Source organism: Mugil cephalus, chromosome 19 (assembly GCF_022458985.1).
Source record: "Mugil cephalus isolate CIBA_MC_2020 chromosome 19, CIBA_Mcephalus_1.1, whole genome shotgun sequence".
NCBI classification, from domain to species: Eukaryota; Metazoa; Chordata; class Actinopteri; order Mugiliformes; family Mugilidae; genus Mugil; species Mugil cephalus.
In genome coordinates this window covers 18629785-18647208 of record NC_061788.1, presented here as the reverse complement: position 1 = coordinate 18647208, position 17424 = coordinate 18629785, and the positions used below count along the sequence as shown (strand labels likewise).

General features: G+C 42.8%; 1 protein-coding gene across 12 annotated transcripts in view; it reads right to left on the bottom strand.

Annotated features, from left to right (window-relative positions):
* Window positions 1-17424, bottom strand: part of grin1a (glutamate receptor, ionotropic, N-methyl D-aspartate 1a) — a 32898-nt gene extending 15474 nt beyond the window's left edge. For 2 of the 12 annotated variants that reach the window (XM_047569386.1, XM_047569395.1), the window contains exons 1-11: window positions 16165-17423; window positions 13672-13806; window positions 12597-12773; window positions 6960-7022; window positions 6083-6180; window positions 5007-5128; window positions 3848-4022; window positions 3269-3413; window positions 1821-1907; window positions 1267-1414; window positions 838-965 (exon numbers count right to left, since the gene is read on the bottom strand). In XM_047569386.1, coding sequence (XP_047425342.1) covers window positions 838-965; window positions 1267-1414; window positions 1821-1907; window positions 3269-3413; window positions 3848-4022; window positions 5007-5128; window positions 6083-6180; window positions 6960-7022; window positions 12597-12773; window positions 13672-13806; window positions 16165-16413 — 1527 coding nt within the window. In that variant the 5' untranslated portion in view covers window positions 16414-17423. Of the gene's footprint in view, window positions 1-837; window positions 966-1266; window positions 1415-1820; window positions 1908-3268; window positions 3414-3847; window positions 4023-5006; window positions 5129-6082; window positions 6181-6959; window positions 7023-12596; window positions 12774-13671; window positions 13807-16164 lie in introns of all 12 variants that reach the window. The other 10 variants (XM_047569387.1, XM_047569389.1, XM_047569388.1 and 7 more) reach the window with 9 other exon arrangements.

The window sequence follows — 17424 nt, the reverse complement described above, 5'->3', positions numbered from 1 at the left end:
TAATAGGGCATGTGTCCTATTTATCTGCACAAGGACAACTCTTTTCCCAGGGGCCTGTGTTTACGCAAGAAATCTTCAGTATGTAAAAAATGATTCTCCAGTTTTCATGCATCACAGAACAGATGGGGCAGTGATGCAGTGAACATATAATCTGGGAATGGGACAGTTAATTTGTGTCAGACAATAAAACCCGAAGTTAAATCAGGAAGCACTGTACAGCGCTTTCTGCGGTATTTCATTTCTGACAGCAGCAGTACACCAAAAGTATAGTTTATTAACTTCCAGTGGTGACTATGCAGCAATCGGTTCCTGTCCAGTCCTGTAGATGGCGGTAATGCAGAGGACTGCACAACATTACAAAAAGCAGTGACTGCAACAACAGTAAGCATGGACATTATCCAAAGTTGTTGCAGTTGATTGTGAATTACTGCATTGCAACAGGGGGCATTGAGGCAACGCTGGAAACGAGATGAGCGATAACAAAGCCAAAATGCACACAATTCTGAACTTATAGTAAGCAAACTGACTTTTTCTTAACTACTACAGGGATTGTTAAGTGAGAACAGGCATGAATCACTACATCCCCAAGGTTCTTGTACTTTTTTAAAGTTCTACCCCATCAGCAGGGACTTTACTTCCGCAGAACATTCTCAGTTTTCTCAGTTTTCACCTACTGACTGACTCAGCTGTGAATACTTTGTGAAATCAGCAGCGTTAGTGGGACTACAAGGGAAGCTAAAACACAAAAGTTACATGTTTAAAGGCATTCATTGTGAGATATTACATGCAACGTGTGCCTCATGCAATGGCAAACACAGCTTTTAAAGTAAAACTAACCCGCTCCTGAGTTCCAAATTTCCCATCAGCCACCAGATGCACTTCATAGGTAAAGTTCATGGTCATAGCCAATTTGATCAGGAGATCAATACAGAATCCGTAACAACATTGCGGTACAATTGGGCGTCCTGTAACAAAACCAGAAATGATTGCAAGTTACAAACAGTCCGTAGGAAATATGCTAGATTTTTTTGTTAAATCCAAAGGCGGCGCACGCGGACTGGACAGAATGCGTCATGCAGCGGCGCACTGCAGACAGCCACACACAACCACACTGCGCACAGACGAAGCAGCTCCCAGCATCCCAACAATCACTCATTCTGAATGGCTGCATGCATACATATATAGATACCTACTGCATATATATGTATGCATCTCCGGTGGGTGTTTGGTGCGTGCACTAAAAGCACATTGATAATATAAACGTCCCTGATGTGTTACCTGGGATGGTCTCATTGGGCCCAGTGCAGATAACCTTTTTAATTAAGACTCCATTTAATGTCATTTCCTCCTTGCATGTTCCGTCCGGCATCGTGGGTTTCACATACACAAATGGCTCCTGGTGTATCGTCACTATCTACAACAGATGGGACAGAAAACTGTTTATCACGTAGTCAGCTCCGGATCTGTTTCGATCCCGAGAGACTTCGGAGTGGTGGAACAAGGGGAATAAAAGGCTTGAAAAAATTCCAGCAATACCCATGTACAGACTGTCAGATACACATGGACAGAGAAAGAAAGACAGACAGATGAATGTAAAAAAAAAAAAAATAACTGACAAGGATCCAGAGGAGAGGTTCTTTGCAGACAAATGTGAAGAGATTAAAGTCATAGGAAGTATTTCAGAGCTGCCTTTATGAGCACACATCAGCCTCACTCCCCTCTGTGTGCACACTGGCCAATGTGAGCACATCAACCTGGGTCCGTGCTCTATCTGTGTGGACATGAATGTCACATTGCGGCGGCGACGTGAACCGCCCTACCTTTAATCGAGTGGACATCTGGAAGCCCTGTGGTTTTTCAGTCTCTCCTCCGGGCCAGATGATCTTCCGCTGATTGTTCATTACCACCTGCAGGAGTGCCACACACATATTAGGATTACAGGTGAGTGCTGACAGAAGGCATGCTGCTGATGAGGCTCCAACACTGCGGGTGAGCTTCATTAATGAGTCAGCTTTACATAACCACAGCTCAGCGGTTCCTTCATTTATTGCATCCACCTCTGACTTACGAGCCGTACCTGGGGGTTTCTGGAACTTATTATTATTACACCTATCACCGGGGAAACAGAAGTGCTGATGCTTGCAGTCCTCACTATCTGCCTGACCCATTTAGACAGCCACAATTAACCGCAATAGAGTGAAATGGAATAACAAAATGAAATGACTGTAGCGCAGTGTCAAGTAATGAGGATCATCTGGAGCTCTGCAGAGCTCATGGAGCTGTCTTTGTTGTAATGGAGAGCAAGTAATGTAATTAAAGGCATTCCATTTGCTGAGGAAGGCTGAGGAATTTTCAAACCAAACACACTTTAGAATATGCATATATAATTTCCAAAGCATGCACTAAGGCCAAATGAACGAATGCCCATGACAGGACTGTAGTTGTTTAGGCATTCAGTCACTGCTGTTTAAAAAGAGGCACTTAGCTCTTCATTGTGTGGTCAAGTAATCGGCAGCTACAGTTACAAAAAAATAAAAAACAAAATCCATCCGAAAGCTTATTTTGTGTTTTATAAAATGGGAAATGTTGAGTAAATCAATTTTGGGGTTCACGAGGAAGGCAGTTTGGTTTCATTTTGGTTTCATTTTATCCAACTCTAGTTTGCCATCTAGAGCCATTAACAGTGAGCTAATATGTAATCATTTGGTAGAGAAAGGAAAGTGCACTGTATAGGGCAAAGATTAGTTGATGCTATATGGCAATCTGCTGTGGAAAAATCTGTCATTTTTTGAATTACTAAATTTAACACCCATTGCAAAACATGGCATTGCAGATCTGTAATGTTCAAACATCTCATCAGACATGCTGGACGCAGAGAAACAGACTTGAAACTTTCAACCGGAGAAATTTTATGAAATACTGCCTGTCAGCCTAAATTACACTTTAGTTATCCACTTTCTATTCTTGCTGCATGTTCCCATTAATAGCAATTTAAACTCATCAATATGTATTTGAAATCCTCTCTAATTGACTGCGACAGGCAGCTGTTGCGTCATGTTAGCTTTGAACTGTGCAGTTTTTTTTTTTTTTTTAATCGCATGGACACAAGGATGTGGCCTACATTAACTGCACAGTACTATAGATAGAAAATTGGGTCTGCATGCTCACGACGAATAAAAAATACATGACTCTGTATGTGGACTAGATAGAACCTGCCTATCCCAATATTAAACACAGAGAATGGACTAATCCCACACAGGCTGCTCACCTGCGTTCCGTTGTATATGCCGACTTGAACGAGCCGACTCTTCTGATAGTTGAATATACTGTAGTGGGCGTACTTCCTGTCTCCATCGTCGTTGAACTCCACGCGTCCTGTGAGGCCTTCTGGGTACTTAGATGACATGAGCACCCTGCGGCAAACGACACGAAAACCTTCATCTGTGTGAACGGGTGCACACGGGTTCAGGCGTGGTCATCTGTGAGGTGTGTAATCGCATGTTCTGTTGTGAAACGTTCGCTTCAAGGCTCTCAATTCAGCGCATGTGCCGAAATGAATGATTCACTGCAAATATCAGGCAGAGCTGCGGTTGCTGAGCCGAGCTGATGTTGCATCTCTTTTGTTGTGCGGCTGAGAATCCAACCTAAGTGGGTCAGCTGGAACTCAGCGGCTTCATTTGCAAGTGACAAATAAAATGATTTATTATTTTCAGGTAGATTTCCATTTTGTTTAAAAAAAAAAAGTCTGACTGCAAATGCAGAGTTAGGTTATGTGAATTACTGACGTCAATATGCAAAGAGGTAGAACTTTTTTTTTTCTGAAGTTCATGAGTTTTAAGAGGTTTACCGTTTAAAAAGAGGCCCTGTTTTCCAGATGTTGGTGTTGCCTACGCATCCTCTCGGGGGTTCTGTGATGTTCTCCTTCTCAAACAGTTCCTGGATGGACTGAGCGACCACGGCCACCGCGTCATTGATGTGTGCCGACTCGTTCTTCCCATTGATGAGCTGGAGGCCGATCAGACCTGAGGACCACGCCGACAATAAATCACAACCCGAGTCGACTAGAGGTTACCAGGATCCTTTTGCAATGCGTAACATGGAAAAAAAAAACTTATAGGGCCTCCAGTTTACACATCCTGAATAAAGGTCAGACATCAGTCTTTGTTGCCTGTTAATCTCTTGGAGAATAACTTCAGTAACATAAATCGCCATTTAAGAGACAAGGCAGCAGAAAATAAATGGATTGTTTTCTGATGTTGCCACTCGTGACCTTTTCACCGCATGTGTAAGGAGCCCCTTGAAGTTGGATTTGTGTTTTTCTTCCAGTCCTGACAGCAAAGGTTTGAGGAATGAGCACAGGCAGAGTACTTATCAGTGTTCTTATTAAACAAAACACCACTGGGACTAAATTCAATCCAAGCAACAATCCAACTTCAGCTAAGTTTTCTGATTGCAACCAGGTCCATAAGTGTTGCAGACTCCTGGTAGAAGCTGCAGTGCAGGTGGAAGAGACCGGACAAAGACAGGACAACAAACGCTCTGCAGGGGTTGTTTGTGTTAGAGTGCCTGGGGGAAAGACGGTCGACATTTGTGACGACAAAGTGATAAAATACTGTGAGAGACATGTGTGGAAATCCATGAACAGAGACAAGAAAGGCCGTTGTAGCTTACCATTCTATCAGTTATCTGTTGCAAAACTCTCCCTTTATGATTCATTAGAAATCAGGGTATTAAAACGGCAGATTAGGACAATGATTTTAGCTTGGGTTAATCCAGGACATTCAACCAAAAGCTGAGTGTACGTACACGGCACATTTAAACCTTTAAACACTGAGTGCTTAAACATTTAAACGCTCAACACACAACAAGCAGTCATACAGTTGATCATGTAACGACACCTTCGGTAACTGGTCGACCTCTCTAAACATGTGCGCGCTGTGATCGGCCTCGGAGCAAGACTGGGGTTAACTTGTGTATTCCGGCTGATCTCTGCCGGATGGACGTACCGTCTGGCGCCTCATTCAGGGCTTTACCCGACATCTCCCGCTCTCCAACCAGCCACACGTAGCCTGAGCCCGTCATGTTGAGGTAGCGGGCGGCCTTGTACACCGCGGCAGCGTCTTCCTCACTGGGAGACGTTGAGAAAAGACAAATCACATGAGACTTCTTCAGAAAGGGAGTGCAAGGATGAAACTTGGGGATCATTTTTATTTTTTTCCCCCATTCATTTTAGTCGTATTCTGTTACAAGTAAGTAACTATATCCTCTGTGAGCAATACAGTGTCATTGGGTTTGGCAAGGTTTACAATCCAACATTTCAAGCTTTTTCTTTGTCTCTTGAATTTTTGGGATAACTTAGCCTTAAATATATTTATTTAATGGATGAGAAAGCTATATGAAGCTTATATTAAGAAAAATATTCAGTCGACACAACATCAAACTGAACTAAACAGAACTAAAGCTGATAATAGCAGAACACCACGTCCCCGAAACGGACTTGGGTTTTCACTTTCATTTAAATAAGTATCTGTATCTCCAAATTGGGTGTAGCCGCGTTGATTGCGACCCAGTGATGATTGCTTCCACAGCATCACAAACTGGGTGTCTGCAGTGGCATTTCTGCTAAGAATTGCAAGGCGTACAAGCGTGACCCACATGCTCATCTACGTTGTTTTGTCATGGTCGGCGTAATAAAACAAGAATCTGAAACACATATGACTGGCTGACACTTCACCGTGTCATTGTCAGGCTGAAAAACGTGCTGAGCATCAAACTGTACTCTTGCATCGTTTGCTTCCACTGGAATGATGCGTTAACCTGCTGTCTTTCTGTAGTGTGAATACAGCACTGAGAAGAAGGTCCAGATACCTACTTGGGATCTCTAGGATGGAATGTTTTTAAAAAAACACACCTGCAGTTACCTGTTACTGACATTTTTTGCACTAAAAGTTACCATTTTTGATTTTTTGATCACAATTTTGTGAAGAAATTCTTCCCGAACAATGCAACTGGAACCTTTCAGAGAGCTTTTCAGCAGCCCATTTTAAATAAACGCGAGTGTTATTTGGGGTACAAATCTCACCTGGCGGACAGGATGATGACTCGGGCCTCCAGCTCTTTCGCCTCCAGCAGCAGGGCAGTTAAGTTAGTCTCCTGGCTGAACTGGAGGACTTTCTCTGCCTGTGATTGGGGCATAAGAAAGGTCAAGCCAGCTACTTTTCCCTACCTCAGACACCATGATTCCTCTTTACCTGCTTCGCTCGAGCTTGGTCGATTTTGTTTGAAACGAGAGACAGAGATAAAAAAGGAAAGCGATCCAGGGGAACCGGCTGAACTAAAAAAAAAAAAAAAAAAAAAAAAAAAGCTTGAAGGGAAAAAAACTTTTGCATTTGTCGCATGCAAACTGAGGGTTATCAAGGCTCCAAAGAAGGACGTGCATGTGTTAGGTAAGGGGGGAAGAAGAAGGTCAATGCAACCAGTAACTAAAAACAGGTGAAGGGGGGTGAGGGAGACGTTTTCCCCCAACAAAAAAACTGCTGAAAACTGGGGAAGTGCTACAGGACAGGAGGAAGTAGCATCTGGGAAACGGATTTGTCCCACACTACCGGTTCTCCACAAAGGAATGGACTTGCATACTCTTTTTTTTGTGTGTGTGTGTGAGTGTGTGTTCTGAGTACATGCATTCCTTTATTGAAGGAGAAAATGAAAATGATAAAAGCCGGGCGCTGTTCACTGTTCACTCTTTTTTTTTTTTCCGTGATGACCAAAAATTATAGATCTTTCATAACAAAACCATTCTTCATTAAAATCATAGGGAAATGTCTCAAAGTAAAAATTAAAGAAAACACGTGCTACCAAGAGAGGGACATTTCTGGGTCGGCTGGTGACTGGTTTGGACTGGTTCTAGTTGCTACGTTTGGAAAGTTGGTGGGCGGCGTGCATTGACCATGCAAATATACCTTAGGTCCTCGCTTGTTGTCATAGGACAGTTGGTCGAGGTTTTCATAGTTCCTTTTTTTATTCTGATGAGTAATGTGCACAGAGAAAATATGCAGACACAGAAAAATATTATAAACAGTTGAAAATGGAGGGCAGTAAAGCATTCCAACAAATCTCCACTTTTCTGCTTCAAATTGGGAGCTTTAACAGTGGGGCTTGCAAAGAACATCAACGATGACAGCTTAGAAATCACACTAAAATGATGCATACTTATTGCAGGTATTAAGCACTATACAGGGGGTTTAATAATTGTGTTCAATGAGTCGGTTATCAGTGATAATTCAGCACCTCAGCATGGCTGCCAATGAACCGTCGGATTTTCAGACCCAAAACATGACAACTTCAAGTCCAACAGCATGAAGAGCTCATGCACATAAACCATCTGTTCATGAAACATCATTTTCATTGGCTCCGAAGTGCCAATAGCCTCAGAGGCTGGAGCGAGTTACACATAACATCATTAACTTGTCTGACCAATTCACATCATACAAAACCTGGCAAATATCGCAGCTTGTTAGTGAGCGGCAAAGTCCAACAGAAATGAAACTAAAGGCAGGAAGCAGGGGCGAATGTGCTGCGACAGCCTATCGTACAAAAACCAACAAATCCTCCAAAGTGTGTGTGAGAATTTCATGCTGTTTCTGAAGGCTGGGTGTCTACATTGGAAATATTACATTAAATATACCATAGCTTCTGTGCTATTTGGTGCACAGATCAAAAAAGAAACAATGAAGGCCCACGCACAGCTGCTAGAAAGTCAATGAACAAATTATGACTGCTAGAGAGACAAGTCCAGAAGTTCTTATCAGATTAAATTAGGTAGCACATCCTTCATTGTGGCATTCCAGGTATTCAGTCTGATTCATGTAAAAAGCTGTAGCGAATAAAACATCTAGTACATACATACACAATGGTACTGTATCCAGTATCCAGTATCCAGCATGCAAGTAGGACACAGCACTAGCTAGCGGTACTCAACATCCATTTTTATGACGGGACAGCTGAGATGTCACCATTTTGGATTCCAGTCCGACTTTGTGCGCGGTGACTCTCATGAGTCCAGAGACAGGGAGCCATTTTGCAGGAGAATACTTTATCTTTCTGCTTCAAAGGGTTTTGTTGCACAGCTGCCTGCATTTCACAGCTCACAGCTCAGTGCACTCGTGGTCTGACTCGCTCAGTTCGCAATGTCGCGGCTGACCACGCATCCATACAACATTCAGATGACACGCTTTATTCACGAAAAAAGAAGAAAAAAAAAACGCTGTCCAGCAGCTGACTGTTCTGTCACATCAATAGCTTTTAAAATCTGCTATGCATACAGATGCTACCACATCCGTATGTTGTGTATCGATCAGTAAATCCAACATCATAATCACCTTTACACACAGTAAACAGAATGGTACCCATTAACATTTGGTAATGATCACATCTATAATTACACTTACTGCAGAAGAGGTAATGGAAACACATTTTCATTATGCTCTGATTACATTTTTTGATGACGAAAGACCCTCAAAACCTCTTTAAGAGCAATGCCACTCAGGCGAAACATATACTTAAGGCATCTGTAGTTCAGCTCCAACACCACCGAACATAATTCTGTCTGCGTCCCATCAACTACGGATAGAAATCTCAAATAACTGAGAATCTGACAAAAAAATAAGAGTAAATTAAAATTAAATCATGGACAATGTTTTAATGGATTATTTAATCTGTGAATGCTGATTAAATAGTCAGTGTCACCATATAGTGAGCAGTCTTAGTCTCTAAATCAGGTAAAAATCTCTATAAGTGTCGCAAAGCAAAGCTGACAACAGAAAATTTGTCTTTGTCTTTCTCCACCAGGAGTTTAGAGAGAGCGTTCTATTTATACACTGATCTGCAGTCGAGCATTAATATTTCACGTTGTGTTGGTCACGTTTGCTCTTTGACAAAGTCCACTGCCCCAAGCCGTTCTCCTGGTGTTGGCAGATATCCCCCCGTGAGTGTGTGACCTCGCTAAACCTTTGCCGGTGAGCAAAAAATACCTCGTGCATTTATGAGTCTACGCAGCGCAACATGGTGATTAGCAACGACACCCCTCCTTCTTAACCGGAGCGTAACACGCCTGTGAAAAGCAAACTCACATCCTCGGAAATTGCCTGCAACTATTAAAGCTGTTACTGCATACGCAGTTTAGGTGCTTAGATGACAGCATCACCCTGGCAAACCCACAATGAAAGCTGTGTTTATTATTGAGATGAGTTTTTAGTTTTCTGCTGGTGTTGAGATGGGAGGAAGTGAGCTTAGCAGCTGCTCCGTGACGCCAGGAGACAGTTTCCTCTGCTCGTTTTCTTTTTATCTCTCATCATTCAAGATGTTCCATGCGAATAAATTACCTGTTAAGTCTCTATAGATGAATGAGGGAACACAGTGGGGACTGAGCCCATGACTCTGATAAAATAATTAAAATGTTTATATATTTGATTTATTACAGACTGTCTGTTGAGACATCGCTGTGTGAAACGCAGTATTATTTGAATGAGTAAAGCGGCCACAGCCACAGTGAGCTGTTAGATGAGGAGCTGCATCCCTCCAATTGGCTTCACTGTGTCCTGCTGTTTGCAGGATTACCCCTTAAAGGTACGAGCTCTGTGCCAAAAACAAATCAACAAATGTCCTATCAGCAGACTTGTTGGTGATGTTAGATGTTTGGTGCTGTGTAATCAGAATTAGGTGGCGCAGTAAAAGAATAGGGCAGGCAGTCATCAGTTTCTTCTCACTGTGGACTAATGACTTAATGAAACATTAACAAATTAACACTCCGTGTCTGAAATGAACTACAACTACAAACTGAAACTGAGGTTAATTCACTTTTCCAAATGAGGGGGTATCCTAGTACAAAGTCAATGGAGGTGTGTTGTACAAAGTTACGAAAAGTCATAGTTTAGTACAGGGTTCTTCAACGTTTTTCAGGCCAAGGACCCCCAAACTGATGTGGAGATTAAGTAGGAACCCCCTACCTACTATTATGCATCATGTTCTATGTTAAACTCAGCCCACTGCTATTTATAAATATACATTGTTATTAACATTTTGCATTCAGTTTTAAGTTAAGAACATGTGCAACAGTAGGGTGGCAGAAATGCCTTCTGACTCATCAGTTCACTAAAATATGTTGGATTTAGGTTAATGTGTACTTTAAGACATTTAAAGTAAGAAAATAAAAAAAAATATATGTTGTTAAAATTAGGTCCATAGAGAAATTGTGGAAATACAAATGCAAATCATTATCATATTTTATGGGACTGCCATGTTATTAAAACTTATTGGAAGGCAATTCATGAAGACATTTTGGAGGTCAGCTGCCTCTGGAAAGTAAAGTTTTATTTTTTGGACTTACGCCAGAAGGATGGACAAATAAAGATAAATATTTGCTTAGTATTTTGTTGGTGGCAAGCAAAAAGGCCCTCACCAAACAATGGCTTTCATGTGAGAGCCCGTGTTTGAACATGTGGATAGAAGTCACAATGGACATTTAAAGGATGGAGAAATTGACAGCGGATGTGAATTATAAGAGGGACCTGTTTGTCTCACGTTGGAAGAAATGGATGGACTATATAATACCACGCAGACCAGACTTTGATTCAGTTAACCCCAGCTACATCAGGTGTATTACCAGTGACTAAATCTCACTCTCTAAGTGTTCGTGTTCTTGTTAAGTTTGTTTGTTTTTCTTCTATATTTATTTTCTTTCTGTCTTAAAAGAAAAAGGAAATGGCATTCGAGATGATACCCTGTAATTAATAGCTGAAGTTGATGCTCATAATACATTGATTGCTGAATGTCAATAAAAAGTAAATTTAAAAAAAAAAAAAAAATAGGTCCATATAATTATCAGAATAACTGATTGCTTGCCACATGTCAATGTTTGTGGACCTTTTGTTATTTGGTATTTCGTATAAATCATTGTCGAGTCTAATTGTCTTTAATCCACATTTCATCAGGAGTTGTGGCCCCGGGTAAAATAGCTGTGAATCGAAGTGCTGAAGAGATATGATCAAGATTGTGAATCTGTTGTGTGTTGAGGCCAGTTTTCGGCAAGAGATTAATAAGCTTTAGCACATTAATACACGCTAGTGTTCAGTGTTGACATAAGCAGGACATCGCATGTGGCATTGATCGAAACATTGATCAAAATACATTATGGTGGAAAGAGTGCGGCTCATTGATTTAATAGTTTTAATTAACTTCAATGTCAGCTTTGCACACACAGACAACATTTTAGGCAGGATCGATTTACCGATGGGTTTCTTGTGGGATATGATGGCAGTTAGAATAATACAGAACACTGGCAGGCATTTTGAGTTGCTCTGGGTCATCAGCGTAATTATCACTCCAGGCATTTGGACAGATTCCCATATGAACCGCTTTCAGGGCCCAAAAATTGCTCAAGTGGCAGTGCAGTCGTGACTAAATATATTCATAATTAGGACCCCGCAGCACAGAGAGATGCAGAAACTTCTCTGAGTATTATGGAACCGAGCGGGATACACAGATGGGTTCATCTTGGGATTTGAACTCAAATGATGCAAACATAAAAGGAACTTCCTGGAGTCTCATCAAAGGCTTTTTATATACAAATTTCCCATTTCTATTGCAGGATGTGAGTCACAAGTAGATTATGTGAGTGCCGCTGTTTGAAATGAGAGATGAAATTGCACAATCCACAGAGATCTTCCTTTCAGATGATTGTTTCTTATTGGTGGCTGATACTGATCCCCGTCACTCATTTTAAGCAGCTTTCGCTTTAACTGGAGCCGCTTTCTGCAAATTACCTCGGGTGTGTGTGTCACACTCTGTGTCTCTTCAGCTTCTGATTTAATTAAATCTCCGAATCAGGACTCATTTCACTCTGCCACACAATTACCGCAAAGAGCCCCAGAGAAGGACAAGCATCACGGGGCAGAAAGAAAAGAACATATCCCAGGGTGCTTTCATTAAACAGATGAAATAGATGGTAGCTGTTGTTTCCTGCCTCAGATTCTTAGTTTACCTAAAGGGCACACATCATCGCGGTCTCAATTCTGTTTTGGCTCAAGGATCAGCTTTTTCACTGACCCACATACACAGCGCTACACTTAAAACGGATGCATCAGCGGTTTGCGTAGAACATGTTCCATGTCGTATGAACATGAAGTGGCAGCTTGCAGTAAAAACAAGGCCTCTGTGCACAGTAATGAAGGCTGGGAATAACACCTGACTACCACCACGGCCCGAATAAAACACTTGAGTCTGTGATGGTTTGCAAGGCCCCATGTTAAAGTCCACTATTTGGCTCCCAATGTGGATAGACACAGGATAATTTGGACTATGGCGAAAAGCAACGTGAAGATGAGCAAATAAACATACAAACTTTTGTCATATTAGACCACATTAGACGCTGTTGATGTCTCTAGGAATGTTAGCCAGTGTTTACACAATGGAAAGATGTGTCCACACAACAGAAAGGAAAACAGTTACATACATAGAAGACCTCTGAGGTTTAAAAGCCTTAAGCACTCGCACGCTCATGCTCACGCACGGAGGGGTGACTGGGAGCCAAAGCGTCTCACCTTGGTTTCCCTCTCCTCCAAGAGGGTCTCAAGTCTCTTTTGGGCGGCCCGGCCCTCGTGGTCGTCGCTCACGATCAGGATTATGTGGTTCCAGTTGAACTCGCGCATCAGGTCAAACCACACGTGTGCCTGGTGGGAGTAGGGAGGGACTGTCCGCAGAAAGGACAGGTGGATACTCTGTGGAGCGCGAAGCAGGAAGTGAAGTGACTAACACTGACATTTTCTCAATAACTTCATTTCTATTAATCTGATGTCACTATTTGGGTCTTTTAGAAACTCTACCGAAATATATATACTTTTGTGCAAAAGTATGCAGACACCGTGGGTTGCAAAGTAACGGTATGTAGAATTTAGTGACATCTAGCAGTGAGGTTGAGAACTGCAGTCAAAATACCTCTCCCCACTTTGCTAGAACATAGGAGAACTTAAGGTCACTATCAGGCTACGATAGCTAAGCTGCCTCGATGTGCCTTGATGCTGGTTTTACTCTTCAGATCTGGAGATTGTCGCTTGTCGTTTAAATATCCAAATATGTTTGGCACTGTAGTGTACTGTCTGTGTCCATGCGTTCTGCTTAATTTGTTCCCGAGAAAAGTTACAGCTAGTATTAAAGCAACAAACTATTTTTGACAGTGACAAAATGCCAAACCCGGTGCATAAAAATATTAATGCAGGCGTAAAATGCATCATTCCTTGATCTACACACAGACAGCTCTCAGACTTCCCTAAATGTCTGAATTGAAGTTTATGGGCTGTCACTTTGATAACTCATTGTAACATTTGTTTAAGATTTGTATTTATGCAATCGCTTTACTTGAAGTTTCATTTCAGTGGCTTGCGCTTCACAGAAACATAATTCAGGTGAGCCGCATTATTAATGATGTTCTTTCAAGTTTCCGGTGGAAACCCATTTAATCACAGCTGCCCTAATGGACAGTGATGGGACGTTTAATCTCAGAAGCTTTTGAAGGCGCCCCGGGGGAGCGCTTACTTATCTGTGCTGCATTCACTCTCTTCCTGTTTTCCTCTCTCTTTCTCTCTATCTGTTCTTACATCTCCCTCCTCCATCACTCACCTTGTCTGAGTAGATGGACATGCGGGTGGTGAGCCCCACAACGGGAATGCGGTAGAAGCCTGCAGTGTAGGAGACGGGCGTTGGAGTGAGGTGGTCATTGGACTGAGGAGGGTGACTCACCAGGATTGCATAGACCTGCAGAGAACACAGAAGAAGAACACTTTGTCATTCTGACACTGGCACTGAGTCAAAACGGCAGCACCCTGCTGACTAGGATATTTGCAGATTTTATTTCTTTCCTTCATATTAACATATAAACAGAAATTTGCATCACACATTTACTGCAGCTTACATCTATTGCTGATGTCTATAGATGACATTTACATAAATTATTTGTATTTCTTGAGCAGAAATAAGTAGAGGGATGTACAGCAATCGGGCCTTATTAGTACTGCATAGGTCTCATTGGCCATTTATCCAATCAGCATAAATGGTGGTAAATATCTTCAGGCTGTCTTTGGAAATTAGTCTACAAAACCCAGTGGACAGAATGTACAGTAATACGGTCACAAGACCAGTCTTGATATTTAATTTGTAAAAGGTTTTTTTCTGGAAAAAAAGGAGAAAAAAAAGTAATTGGTTGTTTTTTTTTGGGTTTGTGGCCCCCTAAATTAGACCCTCAACATTAGCTTCAAATGCAGGAGTTACTTTAAAGCCTTTTCATTTCCACATACAGTACATTTGCAATTAATAAAGGGATCACAAACAGATTGCTCTACAGAATCTAGGGCATGGGATGCCTTTGAGCATATGTGACCATGGGGCAGCTGCCCACTTTACCCAGTCAGTAATTCAGTCTGGTCTGAAACATCTGTTTTTCTTCTTCAAGACTCATATGTGCATTAAATGCTGTAAAATGCCATTCCATATTGTTGTGTAATAGGTGTAAACATAACATCCATGAAACCCAAATGACTACAGTCAGGGTCATTTGTTAAAAAGAAAGAAAAGCAAACACATCTTCTCCTTTATCCAGCTGAGGCTAGCTGGGTGGGCCAGTGCCATCCATGCATTAAGTGAGCAAAAGCTGACGAAATACTTTTTAATTAAAAAAATAATTTCTGTGAGCCCGGACTTGAGAATTGCCTGGGAGATTTGGAGAGAGGGGAGTTTCATTGGCAAGGCTGAGCGGGGATGGATTATTGGATAGGAGCAGTCCGTATGGTTGGGTCAGAAATGAGGTCTGTCTTCCAAGGGGGCTCGCGGGCATCTACTCCTCCATCTGCCACAGACTTTCCTCCTCAGTGACTGTTATCACCTACAGACTAATCTCATCTCATCTCTTTAAACCTTCCATAGACTCTCTCCCTAATTCAGGTGTGACTTGGTTTCATTTTCAGTGTGTGTGTGTGTAGCTCTGAGCCACTGCTTGAATTGTATGTGCAATCTGCAGGGTGGATTGCATGCTTGTGCCTTGGATGATCATGGATGAAGGGACATGTGACAGTATTATTCTACAAGCCTGTATTAATTAGAGTCATTACAGCAAGAAGAGGACCAGGGAGATGAAAGCAGCTCTGAAGCTCTGGGTGTATTTTTTTCTCTCGGAGCTTAATTATGTGTGTAGGAGAAACAGTAGTGAGAGCGATAGGGACACCCTGCTGGTGCCTTTTAAAAGCCATGTTGAACATCATGTGAGAAGATGGTTGGTGCATTTTATTGTGCCTCAACTCTCAAGGCCACACACTCACGCATCATACATTACTTATGAAATGTGTTTTGTTTGTTAGAGCTGCAGCACATTCTGCGTGAATATTTAAGATCGATGCAGCCAAAACAAATGTAGTGGGAAAATCTAGTTTAGGCCAATATACTTTGCAAAAGCAGCATCAGAACAAGGACCCTGCAACCCGGTGAGCAATCTACACCTGCTTCCACAAACTGTCCACAACCAAATCGGGCTCTGCGTGCCAAATTGTCAAGACTAATCGACGCACATTTTCACCCCTGACTAGTTATTTTGCAGTTCAGTAGGCTTGCAGCTGTGTGTCCTGAAATGTACAGTTGCCCTCTCATCCGAGATATGCCCCAAACCAAGGGCTATTTTTGGATGTGTGTAAAAAAGATGTATATTTGGGGAGTTCACATTTCAGACCCAAATAATCTGGTGTAATATGTGGAGAGGTGTGGGGAGGATGTAAAATGGGACAAATGCTGGGGCTGTAATGTGTGGACTGACTGGGACATGGACGTGTTTGTGGACAATTTGAAGTTGACGCTCTGGAAAAATAGTGTGTTTGCACTGGATTCGGGACTTATCCAATCACAGAAACAGATCGCACCCACTTCAATGAACACACTTGAGCACAAAACACATCTGAATATGACATTAAGGATTTTTTTCTGAAAGCACCAAATGTTCTTTGGCGCAGAACAGGGATTTGTTGGTTGCTATTTCTCCAAACCTCCCTGATGCAAACTCATTACACTGTTTTCACAATTAGACATATGAATGAGGCAGTTGTGTGATGTGTCGTTCATGCAGAGAACTACCTGACTGGAGATGAGGTCCTCGCAGACGGAGAGAGCCATCTGGATGGCGTTGGGCTTGTGCGTTACCGAGATGGCTGTCAGCTTGAATTTGTCCCTGCCGTGGACCTGGTTGGCCTGGGTCACGGCATCTTTGAAGACCTGCTCGTATCTCTTGTGGCTGAGGACGGCTCCGATGTTCACAATCTTCGGCTCACAGCCGGCCCGCGCGCAGGAGCACGAGAAGAGCACCGCCAGCAGAAACAGACGCATCGTGTGGACCACCAAACAGCACAGTGCGGACCGGTCGCTTTTCTCTCCGGTGGCGGGTCGGCTCGACCAGCTTCTTCTGGACAGCAGCGCGACTCAGCCTCGGTTGAACGCAAGACTGCAGACGCGATCCAGGTGGGCGGCGTGAGCGAGGGAGGGTGGCCAGAAAAGGAAGAGGGAGACTGAAGAAAAAAATGGGTGGTTATATACAATGCGGAGGAATGTGCATGTTCATAGTCTATTAGAAACAGACCAGGAACATCCAACCCGCATTCTATACACCTTCTGTGTTTTTTTCCCCTCTCCTCAAACCTCCTTGCGGTTTTGAAGAGTTAAATCATCGCCTAAGCTTAGAGTCGGCTTCCTCTCCAGGGCGTGTATCGCTCTCTCCAGCCGCCGCTCCGTGCGCTCTGTCCGGACTGATCGCGTCGCTGGCTGGTCGCTCGGGGGGCTGAGCGGCTGCTGTCCTTGGTGCTGACAGCTGTGCATGCGCGCCGCGGCGTTACTGCGCGCTCACGTCGTATCGGCTCCCTACTCTGGGTTTTTGCGCGTTGGCGTGCTGTGCTGCTTCTCCCGCTGATGCTGATGTTGATGAAGCTGAAGAAGAAGCTGATCGCATGAAAAATAAATGTAGAGTACCTGTAAAACTACACTCTATCATCGTATTATTCATAAGGGGACACGAAAGGCCGGATCATAATGCAGGCTGATGTTGAGCTGCATAGCTGCAGGGTAGCAATAGGTCTGTGACCACACTGAAAAACGATTAGGAGCTTTGATAGTGTGTGTGATCTGAAATGAGTAACCTGCTAAAAAAACAAACTGAGCGGAGGCGTTTTTCTCAATCTAACTGGCTTCGGGTCAGAGTTAAGACATGGACACGGGACTGGATGTGAGTTATCTCCCCCTAAAATGGAAGGGGAGACTTATTTGTGACGCCGCTCTTCGTGTAAAGTGGACCGACCTTCGTGGGCAGCTCATTAATCACTCAGGGCCATCCGTCTTCCCGTTTAG